The 18,466-nt window shown below is 39.6% G+C and overlaps 1 protein-coding gene across 4 annotated transcripts in view; it reads right to left on the reverse strand.

Moving 5' to 3' along the window:
- The window catches only part of Usp42 (ubiquitin specific peptidase 42), a 39,469-nt gene that overhangs the window by 6,139 nt on the left and 14,864 nt on the right, over positions 1-18,466 (reverse strand). For all 4 annotated transcript variants that reach the window (XR_015445320.1, XR_015445321.1, XR_015445319.1 and 1 more), the window contains exons 4-14: positions 12,003-12,113; positions 9,811-9,913; positions 8,916-8,983; positions 8,146-8,216; positions 6,871-6,953; positions 5,618-5,729; positions 4,591-4,731; positions 4,301-4,401; positions 2,525-2,681; positions 1,209-1,919; positions 1,009-1,094 (exon numbers count right to left, since the gene is read on the reverse strand). Coding sequence is in view for 1 of the 4 variants with exons in the window: in XM_004840446.4 (XP_004840503.1) it covers positions 1,009-1,094; positions 1,209-1,919; positions 2,525-2,681; positions 4,301-4,401; positions 4,591-4,731; positions 5,618-5,729; positions 6,871-6,953; positions 8,146-8,216; positions 8,916-8,983; positions 9,811-9,913; positions 12,003-12,113 (1,744 nt within the window). In the remaining 3 variants the exon portion in view is untranslated. The remainder of the gene's footprint in view (positions 1-1,008; positions 1,095-1,208; positions 1,920-2,524; positions 2,682-4,300; positions 4,402-4,590; positions 4,732-5,617; positions 5,730-6,870; positions 6,954-8,145; positions 8,217-8,915; positions 8,984-9,810; positions 9,914-12,002; positions 12,114-18,466) is intronic.

Here is an 18,466-nt window from a genome sequence, read left to right on the forward strand (position 1 = left end):
TTCTCTTGCACATTAAATTTGAGGACTAAGGTGGATTAGGAACGAAACAAGGGAAAGTCACTGTGCAAGACAGTGCATCCCAGCCATCTGTCTCTGAGGTGAAGCAGGAATGAGGGCTCTTTGCCTCTCCATTCTTCTTTAACAATTCCACATCCCTGACTCAGGCTCTCCGTGGGGGCCACTTGCCAGGGGCCATCGGGGTTGCCACAGTGCCCTGATGGAAGGCCCCTGCCCCACACCCTCACACCCACAGGAGTGAAAATCCCAGTCACTTTATCACTTGACTTTCCAGGAATCTAAAGACAGTCGTGATATGGTGGTACTGTGATACGGCTGGGACTTCACCAAAGCTGTTCACCACCACAGCACAACACTGTTCATGCTGAATGATCACACGGGGAACCTGCCTGCTGTCTAATGCACCACATCCCGCAGCAGTAGTGTTACCTGCCGTTCCCACAGGAAGCAATTATGGCTGCACTTCAAATTCCTTTCCTCTTATTCCTGAGTGACATTATAGCTAGGCCAATATATTGATTAAAAAAAAAAATATGGGGACAAATTATATTCTCTACAAATTTAATTTCAAATTTCTAGAGAGGCCCTTACAAAATATTTGCTTCATGACAGTGTGGGGAACCCCTTTTCTCTAACTCAGTATGCCTTCACATACCCACTCATCACTCAAAAGATTCAACGAGGAAGCCCATGAAACTGGAGCCAGAAGTGCGCAAGGGCACTGCTAACCAGAGCAGGCGACGCGAAAACAAAAAGGAAACCAAACCCCGGCAGTCTGTGTGCCCCAGCTGTCAGGACAGGCAGCCGCAGACTGCTTCCTTACTCCTCTCAGAGGCAAGTTAGCGTACCCTTACAGGTCATTCTTCCTATCATCCGGGGGCTCCAAGTGTCCACAGTAACACTTCTACAGAGTTAAAGCACTGACAGACACATCCACTTACTGCTGGATTTTGTACTATGAAGTTCACTTCCGATTTATTCTTACTTTACCTGATTTCATCTGTTGATCCTTTTCCTTTGTTGCCAAGTTTGAAGACTTTGTTTTCCAGAAGAGAGGGCAAAGTAGCAGATATAAACTACAATAAAAAACAAAGACATTTTCAACACTAGCTTTGAGCACCATGCTTACTGAAATGTGGCCAAATGAACAGCCGCAGATGAGACTCAAAGCAAAGCCTACCCCAACTCACCTTCTCAGGGTGGCCGCGTGCTTTAGAAGAGGGCTCTTCTGAGTGTAAAGTGGGCTGGACCTGACAACTGGCGCCCTCCAATGGGAGGCCATTTTCTTTTGGGTCACTGTCTAAACTGTTAGCACCATTCAGAGTGACAGGCTCCGGAAGCTCACGTGGCAGGGCCCCATCATCGTCAGCTTCGTGGTCAGCAGAGTGACCAGGAGTCATCCTGCCCATGCCGTTCTCCTTGGCCAGGCCCTTGAACTCGTCGTCAGACTCTTCGGAGGACTCGGCACTGTAGGGGACCAGCATGCTGGAGCTCACCTTGGAGTTGCCATTCATCACTGGCTCGGAGCAGGACTCACTTGGGGAGAGTGTTTTTGCTACTTTACTAGAAATTGACATTGTGGATGCATTCGAGGTAGATTGTATCGCAGAACTGTTAGTGATGGCAGAAGAAACAGGCTTGTTAGGGGCCTCCAAGGAATTGTTATGATGGTTAGACTGAGACTGAGCTTGGCGAACATGCAACTTGTTATGAATCCTGGTGATTTTTCGTTTCTTGGGGCGTTCTGAAACCACAGAGGGCTTGTTAACGGACCAGTTTGGAACCGACGTAGAAGCGTTAACAGAACTGGCCCTGCTGACACTGGGATTTCCATTAGGACTCGACATGGAACTGCTTGGCGTGTCTTTCAGTGGCCCAGTCCCATTCAAGTGAGGTGAATTCTGCAAGAAGAAAGCCACAGCCAGGTCAGCACTCAGAGTCAGGGTCTTACAAGGTACACAAATCACAGACACCACCTTTTCTTTCATCTGCTCTACCCACCCACACCCTTCACAGGCCCTCATTTTCTGGAAATGAAGCCATACACAGGACACATATGTCAGAACATACTCCTCAGACAGCTACATGGATGTAAAGTATCCTTATAATAGGATCACTTTCCTGATGTCTAACGTGAGTTAAAAACTCAACTATCCGGGCCGGGGATTTAGCTCAGTGGCACTGCGCCTGCCTCTTAAGTGCAAGGTTGTTCGATCTTTGGTACCAAAAACCCCAACTCAACTCTCTGACCCCAGAGTGGAGTACAAGGTCCACGGCAAGCGCTAACAGTTAGATATACTCACACAGCTGTCCCTCCAAGACCACGCTACTTACGCTGAGATTCCTGTATGTTTAGGTATTTTGGAAGAAAGGGCCTGAATAAACTTCTCTGACAAGAAATCCAGGTATAAACAGGACAGGACAACTACTACCATGTTAGCTTGAAGGTCTGAGGACACACCCTTACAGTGAAGGTAAAAATCGGATACCACCTCTGAAATGTTACCTTCATCACGTGAGAGGGAAGCTGTGGTCCAGTGAACCGTGGTGCAGCCTGCTTGTTGGTGACAACCCGCTGACTGGTGACCGGGCGGGGAGAGGACTGGCCAGGGCTGTGGCCAGAATGAGTAGTAAGCTCACCTCCATTTTTCACATCATGGGACCTGGGAACCAAGAAGAAGGGCTGAGGATGATGAAGGGCCTCTCAGCAGAGACTGATTTATTAATCAGCCCCTCTGAAAGAAACTGATAGCAAAGGTACTGCTTCTAAGGCACACTGCAAAGAGCCATGTGATGCATCAGCTCCTTTAGGTCAAGGTCAATGCCAGGTGCTCAGCTCAGGACACAAGGGCGCCTGGTTAAATGAAATGGTATTTTAAAACTCCGTGTTCTGAAGATGCTGCCATTGGAAGGCTATTTTTTTCTTTTCTGTTTGTATTTTTAAGTAATATACACCATTGGAGAAAACCTACGGTGCCCAGAAAAATAGAAAAAAACTCAAAAACACATTGCCCCATCAGAGCTGGCTCCCCTTTGATCACCCCCCCAAACTTTCACCCAACATCAGTGTTTAATATTTCAAACTGCTTTCCCTCCTATACAGTCAGCATTTTCCCAAAGCATTAAAAAAAAGATTTATAAAAATCACTCACCACCAGGGGGCCGGGGATTTAGTTCAGTGGTTCTGCCACCTGCCTCACAAGCGCAAGAACCCAAGTTCGATCCCCGGTACCAAAAAAATCACTACCAGACGGTCCCCTTTATCGTGACAAGAATTTTATTATACTTATGAAGATGATTTTGTATTCTAGTACATCTTTTTGGGCATGTACTAATTTTTATCTCTTCATACTCATATTCTGCACGATCTGTGTATAATACATCAAACTTGAGAGGTATGACCTTACATTTAACTTTTTTTAAAAACTGGAGGTCGGGCTGGGGATTTAGCTCAGTGGTTCCGCTGCCTGCCTTGCAAGCGCAAGGTCCCGAGTTTGATCCCCAGTACCAAAAAAGAACCAAAATAAACTGGGAGGTTAATAAAACAAATTATATACAAATGCTCAAGAAAAAAATCACTAGCAGGCAATGGGCAACATAGGAAAACAATGTCTCAAAAAAGAAAGAAAAGAACAATCACTCTTAACGGCATAAAATTTCAACACATCATTCTGCCATTATTGGACATCTCAGGGTGTTCTTAACTTTAAGCTACCCAATTAAAATGGGATACCTTGGGAGATGGGGTGTGGCTTGGGAACAGAGTGTTTGCTAAGCATGCTCAAGGGTTCTATTCCCAGCAAGGAAATAAAACGGGGCGGGGGGGAGCGCACCCTGAGTACACATCAGATTTTTTTCCAAAAGTGAAATTTCTAAGTTTATAGCTGCAGCAAAATGAGCCCCAACTTCGGCTCTCAGCCCTGGCCAATGCCTAACCAGCACCATGCTCAGCACTTGGGAGGGGCTGGGTGGGACCATGCAGGGTGCTCAGAGCGCCCTTCCAGAGCCTTCCACCCATGACTTCCACAACCCCAGGTCCACTCCATTTGCTGCCAGCAGCATAAGCCACCCTACTCCCTTCATTGTCACCTTTCCCTTCCTCTGCATCTGTCAGCACTGATTACTAAAGAGCTGAAAGCTAACGCAAACTCATCTGAGTTTGACCTCTTCTGAGTAAACCTCAAACTCAGGTTTTTAAAAAATAACTCAAAACTGAATCGAATGTGGATGAGATGAAAAAAAGACATTACAAAAATTTGATAATTTGTTTTCATGACAATACCTGATATAAAACAGCACATATGCTTGCTGGCTGAGTACCGATCTAATATCACTAGTAGAAACGATGGAGTCATTCATTTGATACCACAGGCCATTGCTAGCCTGCAAAAGACAGCAAGACACACAGAGAGATCAGATTTTGTTGGGTTGACAAGGACACAATAAAAAGAATAAGAAAAATAAGTATGAACACTTTAATTGTAAAACTCCCACCTTTCCCCCCAAAGAATGCTAGTGTTACTGTCGTACAGTGTCCATGTAAAAGCAATGAGCACAATCCATAGAGCTTACTTTTATGTAACAGAAGTAATGGCCTGAATGGCAGTTAAATCCAGCGTGGACCAACACAGCATATAAAACATAAATGATGGGTTCTCCATTTTGTTGAGACATGTATGGCCGAATATCAAGATACTCAGGATATTTCACATCCTAAACAGAAATGGAAAAATGAGAAAGGAATGTCATTTCTAAAGGCACAGAAGGCCCCAGATATTCAGGTGCAGGGTATTTAGGGTGTCCCAGGAGACCTGCACAACACTGTACAATGATGTCACAGCAGAAACCCAATGCATTTAATCCCTTTTCAAAGGACACAATTAACCTAGAAGACACCTGATCTGAGGGTAGTTAAGGCATTCTCACTGTCTTTATTTTCCTTAAACAAGTTAGGACCCACATTAACTAAATTCTTCCAAGCCATGATGGTATTAGTTATTTCTCTTATATGTCACTGCATTTTATTTGTTTTTTGAAATAGGATCTCTCTATGTAGGCCAGGCTGGCTTTAAACTATGTAGTCTAGCCTGACCCCAAACTCATAACCCTCCTGCCTTATCCTCCCAAGCACCATGCCCAGCTTTGCTATTGAATTTTTGACCACTGGAAAAGAAAGAAAGAAAATAGGAAAATTCAGTGTAAGTGAAAAATCAGAAAACAAGTAAAAAATGATGAAAAAGAGGCAAGAACTAGTGAGGAAGTTCTCTTTGGGTTTCCAATTGTACAAGCTCTCCCTGTATCCTCTCATTACCATGGCTATCAAGGAATTGACTATGAAGCTCAAACACAGATAACAGTTCCCAACTTTCATGACTGACAATCCAGCCCCAAAGAGTACAGAAGAAACATATATCCTCATAAGCACAGACCAAATGATAAACTCAGGTCTTTGACTTTTTTCCCCTGCTATCAAATGCAAGAAAAACTCAGAAAGTCAGTCAACAAAACTGTTCAGTTAGGTCATTTGTAATTCTTAACAGCTACAGGCACTGAAGTCTTGGCTCCACATAAAAGGTTATTAACAACATCATCTACATACCTTAGCAATTTTTCCACCAGTAGTATTTGCAAAGCGTTTCAGAGACAGTGTAAGAACATTAGATGATCTATGTATAGTAAACCTCTTTGAAGCTGGAACCATCTTTTTACATCTTGAAGTAAACAGAAATAAAGGATTAAGAAGATTAATGTTTGAATGTTTTGGTGTTTTAGTCTTCCCCTTGTTATTTCTCTGAAACACCTTAATTTTAAGATTCCAAAACAAGGATAACAGATGAGGAACATCACCCCCCCAAAAAAACCAACAGTGAAAATATTTAAATTAAAAGTATTGTGCCACCACGTGTGGTGGCACACACCTATAATTCCAGTACTTGGGAGGCTGAGGCAGGAGGACTGCCATGAGTTCTAGGCCAGCCCAGACTACATAATGAGTGATCCTTCTCAAAAAACAAAAAACAAACAAAAGCTGGGGGGAAATTGCCTAGTAGCACAACAGGAAAGAAAGAACAATTCTGAAACATCAGAACGCACAGGGCACCAATGACATCAAAAACAGAATAACTTGGGAGTGTAGCTCAGAGCTGGAATGCTTGCCTAGCATCCATAAGGCCCTGAGAGTTCAAACCCTAGCACTGCAGGAAAATAAAATAATAGGTTCACAATTCAAAAAAACTGAAAGCTAATTGATTTTTTAGGCTGGTATAATTCTGTGAAAGCAAAGCACTACTACCTAGATACAAAAGGGGGAAGAAAAGATGAAAAGTGTCAAGAGAAATCCCTAGTCTTGAGAGAAAAGCCTCTCCTTCCCCCAAATATTGACTGTTTGACAATAAAAGATTATCTGACTAGATATCTAGATTTCCTGACTATAACACAGAAATCTACTTAAAACAGACTCCCTTAACTGCCTGGGGAAATGCATTACTGAATAATCTCAATTAGAGGCTGCGAGTGGACACTATCCCACACCACGGGTGCCCACTGTAAGAAAGATCCTCCACTCTCTCCGGGGAGAAGGTGACCCCACCCTACCTCCAGTCCTGTCTAATGGGAAAGTCAAGGAAGGTGCTGCTTAACAGACAAGTTGTCACAGCACTGTGGCATCCTGGGTGGCAGCAGTAGTTCCCCAAGGGCACGGGGCTGCCCATCTTGAAAGAGTGCAGACACCAACTGCCTGTTCTGGCCTCTCTGGGACAGACAGCCAGTGTCTCCCCACATGGCAGCAGAAGCTAAGTGCAACCTCTTAAAGCCGAGGCCAAATCAGGAACTACAAGTTACCACCCAGCATACTTGCTGCACTTGTAGGCGTTTTCTCCATCTAGTTGTTCCGGCTTCACAAACTGCTCCAATGCCTTGTTAACACTCGGAGAAGCCTGGGAGGAAAAAGCATAAACACCACATCACCGCACACTGTCATGGTTTGTGAGAGACAGAGTAAGCAGGCAAGCAGAAGATTCAGAAAAATAAATGAGAATTTTCATGAAAAAAAAATGTTTTTATGGGTATGGTGTGGCAGGCAGTGCACACCTGTATTCCCAGTTATTCGGGAGACGGAGGCAGGAGGACAGCCAGTCCAGCCTGAGCAACTTAGATTCAATCTCGAAATTTTTTTAAAAAATGGACTGGGAACGTGGATAAGTGGTAGAGGGCCCTGGGCTCAATTCCCAATGCCACAAAAAAAGAAAAAAACTTTTCATTTAGGATGATAACCCAGTTGTAACTACACACCAAATTACCCCCTGCAATTAAAAAACAAACAGATTAAAGTGAACAAAAACATGTAAGGAGGTAGCTCACTACAGCTTTACTTGGAATCCATAAAAGTAGAAAGCAGCAAGGTGGTACATCCACCTACTGGACCACTACCAACTGCCCTAACACGCTGAGTGGGAAGGTCTCCAAGCAGAGGGAAATGAAAACAAGTGGATAAATAGACTGAGGCATAATCCCCTTTTTAAAATGTTCTCTTTATTTCTTTTTCACAATGCTGGAGATTGAATCCAGGGCCTTCACACTAAGCTACATTCCCAGCCCTTTCCTTATTTTTATTTTTTTATTTTAAACAGGGTCTAAGTTGTCCACTTTGGGTTCAAACTTGTACTCCTCCTGCCTCAGCCTCCCAGGGTGCTTGGATTATAGACATGCACCATGATGTTCTGGTCATAATTTCATTTTTATAAAAAGTATCTAATCTACAGTGGTTCTACCGCTTACCTCGCAAGCGGAAGGTTCCGAGTTCAATGCCCGGTACCAAAAAAAAAAAGTACCTAATCTATTCTGGTGCAGTGTATATCAAACAACTAAAAGCATTAATCCTGAAGGGCAGACTTTACATATATCTGCAATGTTTGTCCTTTTCATCATAAGCATGTATTATATCTGTAATCAGAAAAATAAAAACTCAAGAATAACGAAAATACAGTTCAGAAAATGCAAGATGCTAAAAGTTTCTAAAGAATAACAACCATCTAAGATTTGCTAATATGAGTATCAAAACTTGGTTTCATTAAGATTTAATAAGTGAAAAGTTAAAACTTGACCACCACAAAAAATTATTAAATTTACCTTTATTTCCAAGGTGATATCAAGAAAAGGTTCAAAAGTATCTGAAACGCCCTTGCAATTTAAACATTTGACTGAAATAAAAATAAAATGCATAAGACAAACAAAGTGTAATCAGTATGGAGGTCTCAACTATTGAAATTACAGAATACAAATACTATTTCAAAGTAAAAAAATTAAAACAGTATGATTTTTTTCTGTAGATTGGGGAAAAAGTTAATCTTATACACAGTGTAGGAAAATGTGTCATGAATTTGGCCCCTCGCACACTACTGGACGGAATATAAATCAGTGTCACCTCTTAGAATGACAAATGTCAGTATTAAAATTTAAAATAAATCTTATGACTCAAATTCTAATACTAAGAATTTATCATATATACTTTTATATAGACATAAATGCCTGAGTACATGGATGCCTCATGGAGGCACTTATGGTAATAACAGAACAGAAAGCTAAGTAAGTATCCATCAATAGGAGAGTAAAATAAATGGAACACTACTGCAGCCATGAAAGAATCTGTTAACGTGTATGGGCTCAAACAGAAGGATTACTACTAATGTTAAGGGAAAAAGAAAAATATTCTATAGTTGGCTCTCAGTTTACTCATGAATAAGAAACTACTGGAAGGATGTACTAGATATACAGGGGCTGCCTCTGGGGAGGAGGAGGACTCTGTGCGGGCCTGGAGATCTACTTTCCCTTATTTCTACTATTTGCATTTTAATACCACATGCATATGTCACTTTATCAACTTGTGAACAGAAACTTACCTCTAGATCTTAGGTATCCTCCAAATATCTGACAAACAAGTGTGGTGGCCTGGGTGTGTCTATCTAATCTGAAAAAGACAAAACAGTGACTTAAGAATTCTGCAAAATTATGGATGCTATGACTAGATTTTAAAAGCATATATATTTGTAAAAGAACAAGAATTCAGAGAGGAAAAAAAAAAAAGAATTCAGAGAGGAAAGCCACAAAAAATAAAAAATCAGTATACATGGTACCCAAAGGTCAGCCTTGCCTGGTGGGACATAGTGAGGGTTTGGGAAGGATGGAAGGAACTTTGAAATCAAGGCAGGAATTCAGCCCAGAAGCAAAGCAGCGAAAGGAAGACACCCTCAACAGGCCCGTGACCCTGTGTGGGACTTGGAGAAGGGAGGGAAGTCAGAATCTATCATAGCTACTGGCTACTGGAGTGAAAGGAGAGGGAGAGAGAGGGAGAGAGAAAACATATTTCTGTCTTTTTTTTTTTTTTAGTACCGAGGACCAAACTCAGGAACTTGCGCTTGTGAGGCAGGCGGCACCACCACAGAGCTAAATCCCCAACCTGAGGAAATATATTTATAAGGCTAAAGGTCAACAGAGAAAAATGCCTGGTACAATTAAGAAAGGAGAAACAGGTACTTTTAGATCATGCTGAGGCATGCTGACACTCAGAAATTTAAAAATAGCAACAAATATTAATTTCCTGAATCCAAAATTGAATAAATTCAAACTGTTTATATGTTTTAAAATTTTAGTCATTTTAAAATAATGGAAATCAGGAAGAGAAGAAGTAATGCAAAGCCAAAAGGTGAAGCAAACAGATTTGTGTATTTTCAACATAAAAGGCAAAACAAGCATGATAATCCAGAGATATAAACTGAAGAAATGACTTGTACTTACTTATTGCTGCCATTCAAGCATGCTTTCTGCATACCGTCAACAATGTACTGAAGAAATTCATGGGCATCTTCTTGGCTTCCAAAATGGAAGTGCGTAGCTACATCTATAAATTTTAAGAGAAGGCTTTATTATTACATATTAAATGCCTAGGCTGCAAAGTTACATCTTATGTTACTTAGAAAACCCCCAAATAATTACACTTAATGAGAAAGTAGCACTAACATGAGCACCATGCACTTTCACCAAGAGGCCACAGGAGCCCCAGTTCCCAAGAGCCCAGGGAGCAGCCACAGAATGACTCTTGTGTCTTCCCCAAGTTAATACAATTATACTTGAATAAAGTCAACATTGGTTGTATTGACTCAAAAGTTTGTTCAAAATGTTAGGTTAGTGCACCCGTTTTAAATATGACACTCAAGGGCCAGAGATTTAGCTCAGTGGTTACTCCACCTTCCTCAAAAGCGCAAGGTCCTGATTTCGATCCCTGGTACCAAAAAAAAAAAAAAGTGTACTAATAAATATGACACTCAAATCCATAAGAGACCCTATGCAGAACATAAATGTTCAACCGATTCAATTATGTACCAAAGACCACAAAACAAACTATATCCTCAGCTGCACAGTTAACATTTCAATCCTCCTAAATGACTAAGCAGTTGCAAAGACAAATTATTTTTAAAAATTATAAACACTAGCACAAATGTATGAATAGCACAAAACCTATTATACACTGAGTTTTATATGTGTAGGAATATATATATATATATTTTTTTTTTCTAGCTTAAATCATATAAAATTGCCAATAATCCACCAATTTTGACCTACAAAGTCAGCAATTTCACGATTTAACTGTATGTGTGTATGTGTACATACATTCAGAGTGATGACACTTTCCTAAATACTAGGTCATTACTCATGCCTGATACATACATACATGCCTGATACATACATATACATACATATACATATATATATATATAAAAGTATAAATAATCAAAATAAAACCTGTCTTGGCTAAAATTTTGAAGATTTCTGTACTGTCTGCTCTGGTCTGTCAGTAATGCCAAGTGCCAATTTAATCTTTAGCAGCTTTTAAGGCAAAGGAATTATACTTTATCATTGTATAATTATGCATCCCTATAATTACCAAGCCAGATACCAGATTAAGGGTTAAAAGTTTTTTATTCATATGGATTTTTATTACAACTTGGTTAATTAAAATGATGTAGAAGTAAATACAAAAAGCATACAGAGGGCTGGGAATTTAGCTCAGTGGTTCCAGCGCCTGCCTTGCAAGCGCAAGGTCCCGAGTTCGATCTCCGGTACCAAAAAAAAAAAGCCTATCGAGCCTGGTGTGATGTTGCACGCCTGTAGCCCCAGCAGCCAGCCTGAAGCCAGCCTGGGCTATACGGTGAGAGCCTTGGCTGGCAGTCAGAAGGGAGACACACATAGAAAGTACATAAGAAAATGTCATGCAACTTACTGAAATAGAAAAAAGTGAAGTTTTTTCATAAATTTAGTTAGGCAATGAATATAAATTTTTGTTCAAGAGTATACTTTTAGTTTGACAATTCCTATCACTATGTATAATGCAGGATTAATTTACCAAATTAAAACTAATTATAAACCATTTAAAAAAACCTGTGAGACAGTATCAGAGACTACTCAGCACAGAAATCCAACTAGTTGAGAAAAAGCTTCTGTAAAATTCAATCAATGATTTTATTAACAAACTGAGTTTTAAATCATTTAAAATTTGCTTATATTAAGCTAAATATGATCTTTATTATATTATCATCTCTTTAAAATTTTAAAATCAGTTTATATAGTAAATGTTTTACTAAACACGTTACTTATTAAAGACATATCCATGTATAATAAAATGCATGTGGTTTATTTTGTAATAAACTTTGAGCTTTTTTTTTTTTTATCATTTAGGCCATTAAGACTAACTAGCTAAGGGCCGGGGATTTAGCTCAGTGGTTCTGCCGCCTGCCTCGCAAGTGCAAGGACCCGAGTTCGATCCCTGGTACCAAAAAAAAAGACTAGCTAAAAGCCAGGCACAATAGTGTATGCCTGTAGTCCTAGCTATCCAGGAGGCTGAGGTAGGAGGATCACTTGGGCAATAATATTAGACCTCATCTCAGGAAAAGACTACCTTGCTAAAAAATACTTCTCTGGTTGATACTTACCCTCCATTTCATTGATGATAGACATGGGTTTAAGAACATCCCCAGGATGACTGAGTGCCTGGGTAATATGCGCTTGCATTGTACACATCATACAAAATCCTTTTACATGACCTGAAAGATAGATGACAATGCCCCATATTAGACAGTAAATGATAAATGAAGAGCACATCCCTGAAGTGAAATAACAGTAGCAGCTGCTAGGTGTATGCACTGAGCTATCTACTTTTACTTTCATTTAATTCTCTAAAATACCTAAATGATAAGTGTATATATATTAGCTCTATTTCACAAGAGAGGAAAAAAAGGCTCAGAAAGTTAAAAATCTGCCCAAGATTACACAATTAGACTCGACTCATACTGCTTTTCCTAGTTTCAAAGCTTGTGGTCTTAGGGACACTCTATAATAGAAAAACAAGATTTTTTTTTCTTGTACTACCATTAGTTTCAAATGGTGAAAGAATGTCTCCCGTAAGAGGAGTTAGAAATTGCTACATAAAAATTCTGGTTTTCCTGGCCACATACTGCAATCTCTATCACATTTTCCTCTTCTTTTTAAAAACAGCCTTTTTAAAATGTAGTAAATGATTTCTAGTTCATGCTAAGTGGTGCTACTGGCATCTAGTGGTTAGAAGCCAGGTACACTACTAAACATCCTACAAACAAGATATCCCCTTACAGCAAAAAATTACCTGGCCCAAAATATCAATAAGTTCTGCCTAGACAAAAGCTGTTCAGAACTTACCTAATAATCCTTGAAAGTACTGAGCTATTTCTAGTTAACTACATCCCACAATAAAGCTAAAAAATATGTAAGTAGAATCTCTGAAATGAAAAATATACTAGAGAGGATTAATAACAGATGGACCACAGAAGAAAACATTAGTGAACTTGAAGACATTCACTATGAATAGAAGCTTGCCATAATAATACACCAAGAGGAAAAAGAAACCTTGAAGAGTGAAAAAAAGGTAAGTGAGCTGTGGGAAAATTTCAAGTTGGCCATAATATGCATTTAACTACAATCTGAAAGTAAAGGGATGGAATAAATATATTAAGAAATACTTATCTACAAAAGAACAGCACAAGGAATATTTTAGGGTGATGGAATGGTTTTGTATTCTGACTGAGGTGAGGTGGTGGTTTACATGAATGCTATTACATGTGTTTTAGCTTCACACAAAAAACCTTAATTTTATTCCGTGAAGTATATGTTGTTTTTTTTTAAATGACCAAAAGTTGTCCCAATTTCATGGAAATAGTACATGCACATATTTAAGAACCTTAATAAACCCCAAATAGAACTGCTTAGGACAAGTGAGGAAATCTTAAAAGCAGCTAGAAATAAAAAAACATTCCGTATATAGAAAGGAAGGGAAAACTGTTAGAAACAATGCAGACCGGCAGACCGTGCAGTAAGATCTTTCAAGTATTAAAAAAAAAAAGACGTCAACATCTTTCACAAAGATGAGTTTTCCATATCTAGGAAGAGGAAACAGAAGTACTTTTCCCTATTCCTTCTGCCATATACAACAACAAAAAATCCTTAGAACTGTATATTCAACAAACATGACTCTGAAAGGTAGAGAGAAGAGATATACAAGGGATCTCAGGACACTAGAAGGTCATGGTAGTGGCTTCTCTAGTTTTCTCTGTGCCTTAAATATTCCAAACTTGGAGCTGAATAAGTCAGCAACCTGGAAACACCAACAAATGCACAGAACAAAGCCCCCACAGAAAGCCTGCCTGTTCTCTTCAACCAAACGGTGAGGAAGGGGCAGTCTAGTGTGACAGACAACTTTAGAATGCATTTCCCCATGAATATTATGTTACCTTTAAAAGCCTTTGACTGCACCTTTAAAAACCTTTCTGGCTGGAAAGACACTGCCCCTCCCACTTCTCAGAGACAGGGATTGGCTCAGCCATGAGAATACCTTTGCTATGCAAATTCAACAGTCCAGAACCACTCCTTTCTATCTGGTCTGTACACCCCAGGGAGCAGTATTATTCTGCATTACCCAATCCCTGCTCAAGGGCTGGGCAACTAAGGATCACCCCTGTGGCTTGGAGCCCACTAAAACTATTCAAATGAGTCACCGCAATGGATTTACCCTGCCCTGCTTTGCTTTGCCTGTGGAAACCTCAATAAATGCTCTGCCCTAATGCTTCCCTCTCATTCCTGACTTCTACTTCTTGACCACCATGTCTTTCCCACGTGGCCTTAAGTAGCATACCATGCCTGCTGTCTCCAGGACCTATGAATATCCTGGAATGTATTTTTCTTGAGCCTCCCCCTGTGCCTTCCACCCAAAGCTGTACCTGACTGACCATTATGTAAAAGAACAACCAAATTCTGTGGAGCAACTATGACCCACTTCTACCCACACCTCCAGAGGCCATGTGAAGAGCCTAGACTTCACCTGCCAGACTATGGCACTCAACCCACCCTGGGATAGACCTAGAGGCGGCGGATGAGGAGCTGGAAGTCTCCTCACAGTGGGTCTAAGTCCCCCCGCCCCATGCAGGTGAAGATCTGTGGAGCCTCCTCTCCCACCCTCAACCCGCAATACAGAAATACGCCTTCTAATCCCACCCTCAGGGTCAGAACCAGGACTTGCCCAGTACTAACAGAGCCATTCCCACTGCAGTGTCAGTGAGGACCCTGCGGAGTTACAACTTCACTCTCATCCTGCAGCAACAAAGGCCCCCAAGCCCAAATGTGAGCCCATGGAGGCTGAATGGAAGAACCTGGGCTTCTGCTGAAACACAGTTTAGATAAGACCCAGTGTCTCATAATATAATGTAAAAACACCCAGGTTTCAAATGAAAACCCTTCACTATGCCAAGAACCAAAAAATTCTCAAACAAAAATGATAATACTCCCCAACCTGGTTCTGAGTGTAAGTAGAAAAAAAAATCCAAAACAATTATAATTTAAGAGAGAATAAAGGGACAAAAAAAGATAATACTTCTACACTTCCTCAAACTGGCAAAATGACAATACCAGTAGACTGATAAAATTATGTATGTATAATGTAATACCACAGGGCGCAGAAGTGGAAAAAAAAAGAAGAAAATAAACAAAAAACAGAACATAAAATGGCACACTAAGCCTTGGGATATCAATAAAGCAATAATCCTCTTGGGGCTGGGGTTTAGCTCTGTGGTGCCGCCGCCTGCCTCACAAGTGCAAGGTCCTGAGTTCAATCCCCAGTACCAGAAAACCCCCAAAATCATCATCATCATCATCATCATCATCATCATCATCATCATCATCATCGTCATCATCATCCTCTTAACTCTAATGTTTTAAATCACCAATGAAAAGGCACAGATTAGCAGTGCGTGGTGTACACATCTGTAATTCCTACTCTGGAAGGCTGAGTCAGAAAGGATCACAAGTTTGATCCCAGCCTGGGCAACTTAGCAAGACACTGTTTCAAAATAAAAAGTAAAAGGGCCGGGAATTTAGCTCAGTGGCACCATGCCTGCCTCGCAAGTGCAAGATCCTGAGTTGGATTGCTGGTACCTAAAAACAAAACAAAACAAAACAAAAAACCCCAAAAAACAAAAAACAAAATAAAAAGTAAAAAAATGGGCTGGGGATATAGCTGAGTGCAAAGGCCCTGTGTGTTCAATTCCCAGTAACAAATAAATAGCACAGATTGACAAAATGGATTAAAAAACATGATCCAACCATATGCTATTTGTAACAATCAAATTCAAATGTAATGCTACAGGCAGACTGGAAGTAAAAGGATCAAAAAGATACATACGCAACTATTACTCAAAAAAAAAAAGTCTATGTTAATGTCAGATAAAGTTAAACAGCAGACCAAAGGCTCTGGGTTCAATCGCCAATACCAAATGAATGAATGAATGACAGGATGGACAAAATAGAGACAGGGATATTACATATTTAATGTAATCAATGCATTACATATTTAGGGTCACTTCATTAAGAAATCCTGCAAGACGTGGTAGCACATGCCTGTAATCCCAACTATCTAGGGGGGCTGGGGCAGGAGGATCACAAATTTGAACCCAGCCAGGACAACTTACCAAGACTGCTTCAAAATGTGAAAATGGCTGGTATAAAAAAAAAAAAATCATTAAAAAATTTTTAAAAATAAAAAATCCAACATAAAAAAAGACAGCAATCTTAAATGTGTTTGTACCAAACAACAAAGCTGAAAAATACACAAATCAAACTCAAAATTGAGAGGAGACAAAGGGACACCTACATTTAGAGACGGAAACCTCAACATCTTTCTGTCAATGACTCACCGAATAATTCAACAGAAAACCCTAAAATATATTGAAAAACTCAACAATATTCTCAGCCACCAGATCAAATCAACATTTATAGAACATTCCATCCACCAAGAGCAGAGTACACATTTGTTTCAGAGGCCTTAAGAAACTTATGTCTTCTCCAATCACAGTGAAATCAAAAAGAGAAAGAAAATCTCCAAATAACTGGAATCTGAAGATGTCTAAATAATCCAGGGATCAAAGAGTACGTATCAAGGGAAATTTAAAAATATACTGAATTGAAGAAAAATAAAATTTGGGGACACAAAGCAGTGCTGAAAGGGAAATTTATAACAATTACCAATATCAGGAATGAAACTGGGGATATATTAATGCAGGCCCAGAAAACATTGAAAGGATAATAAATATTATGGATACTTTACACATGTAAATTTAGAAGAAATGGACTAATTTCTCAAAAAAGCAAACTACCAAAACTTATCCAATAAAAAGTAAATATCTTCAGTGGTCCCATACTTACTAAGGGAATTCACTTTATGATTTTAAAACTCCCAAAAAGGAAATCTGCAAGCCCAGATAGTTGCACTGGAGAATTCTAAACATTTCAAAAAGAACTAACAATTCTATAAAATCTCTTCAAAAGAAAAAGAAAGCAGCTAATACATTCCAACTAGCTACAAAATTATGGGGCTAATTTAACCTGACACCAAAACCAGACAAAGACAGTGCAAAAACAAAAAAAATTTCTCTTGAGTACAGATGTAAAAACCCTTACTGATCTATTAGCAAATGAAATTGGGCAATCTATCTGGAGAATTACATACTATGACCAGAATTTATTCCAGGTATGCAGAGATAATACAAAAATCAACCAATGTAATTCATCGTATTAACAGGCTGAAGAAGAAATATCACATAATCATATCAATCATTTGACAAAAATCAATATACACCAGAGTTCGATCCCCGGTACCAAAAAAAAAAAAAAAAAAAAAAAAAAAATCAATATACATTCAGGATAAAAAAAAATAAGAATCAGAAAAATAGGAATAGAGACAAGTTGAGTGCTTTCCCCTAACAACAGCAAAGAAGCAAGGACGTCTGTTTTCACCACTATTATTCAACAGAGTGCTAGAAGTACTAGCCAGTGAAATAAGAAAATAAAACAAGGAAATAAATAAGGCCAACAGACCCATGAAGTATAAGTACAACTGTCCTGATTGGCACATGCCATAACGTGACTGTGCATGTAGAAAATTTCAAGGAATCTATCCAAAAAAGAAAACAAAACAAAAGCCTGGAGCTAATAAATGACTTCAGCACGGTCAGTGTACAAGATCAACACAATGCAGAAATCAAATGTTATCTCTTTATTCCAGCAATGACTGCATAGACATCAAAAATTAAACAAACCAGGAGAAGGAGAAATAAAAAGGTATAAATCTAACACAACAGGACAAAATATATATAGGACAGGTACTTTCTCTTGCCGTCCAGGTGCCAGTACTGGGTTTGCAACCACACCCTACTTTCATTAAGCACAGAAGTGACAGGAAAGCTGTCTATGGGGAATGAATGAATTGGGGACTTAGAAATCAAGACCAAGCAGAATTTCATTCTATAATTTAAAACCCCTTGGTGATGAGATTCTAAGTGACTTTTCTTTGGTTTAAGTTTTTCTGTACTTATCAAATACTTTACAAGTATTATTTTTCTCTCTGAATGGAAAAACAGTTGTAAAACAGTTTAAATTCTCCAGTCAGTAAAGAATTATTCAAGAAAAAACTAAGGGAGTGTTTTCATTTGTTATATCCAAATCATTAACAAATAGCACCAGAGTGCACACACAAATGTGAACATTAATTCAGACCAAAGAACAGGAATACTTCATTTATAAAAGATGACAGATATTCAGACATGCAGAAGGTCAAAAGTGGCTATTCTAAATTCCAGTCAACACTGAGCTGGCTCCTATTTAAAGAGATCTTCATACATTTTAACTGATTTTCTACCCTGTAGGTTGAAGATGGAGCTCTCAAATGCTAAAAGGAAAGTCCTGTATGACAAGGTTGGGGGCAGTGCTGAGAATTCCTCTCCTTTTGGGGGTACAAGCCTGAAATGAATTAAGCCTTCCAATGAGTGCCAGAGGGGCAGGATTCTTAACCCTGCTTGTCCCAACTGTTAATGTGAGA

This window comes from Heterocephalus glaber, unplaced genomic scaffold (assembly GCF_053883595.1).
Source record: "Heterocephalus glaber isolate CG9 unplaced genomic scaffold, H.glaber_assembly_v1.0 deba00001610, whole genome shotgun sequence".
Taxonomy (NCBI): domain Eukaryota; kingdom Metazoa; phylum Chordata; class Mammalia; order Rodentia; family Bathyergidae; genus Heterocephalus; species Heterocephalus glaber.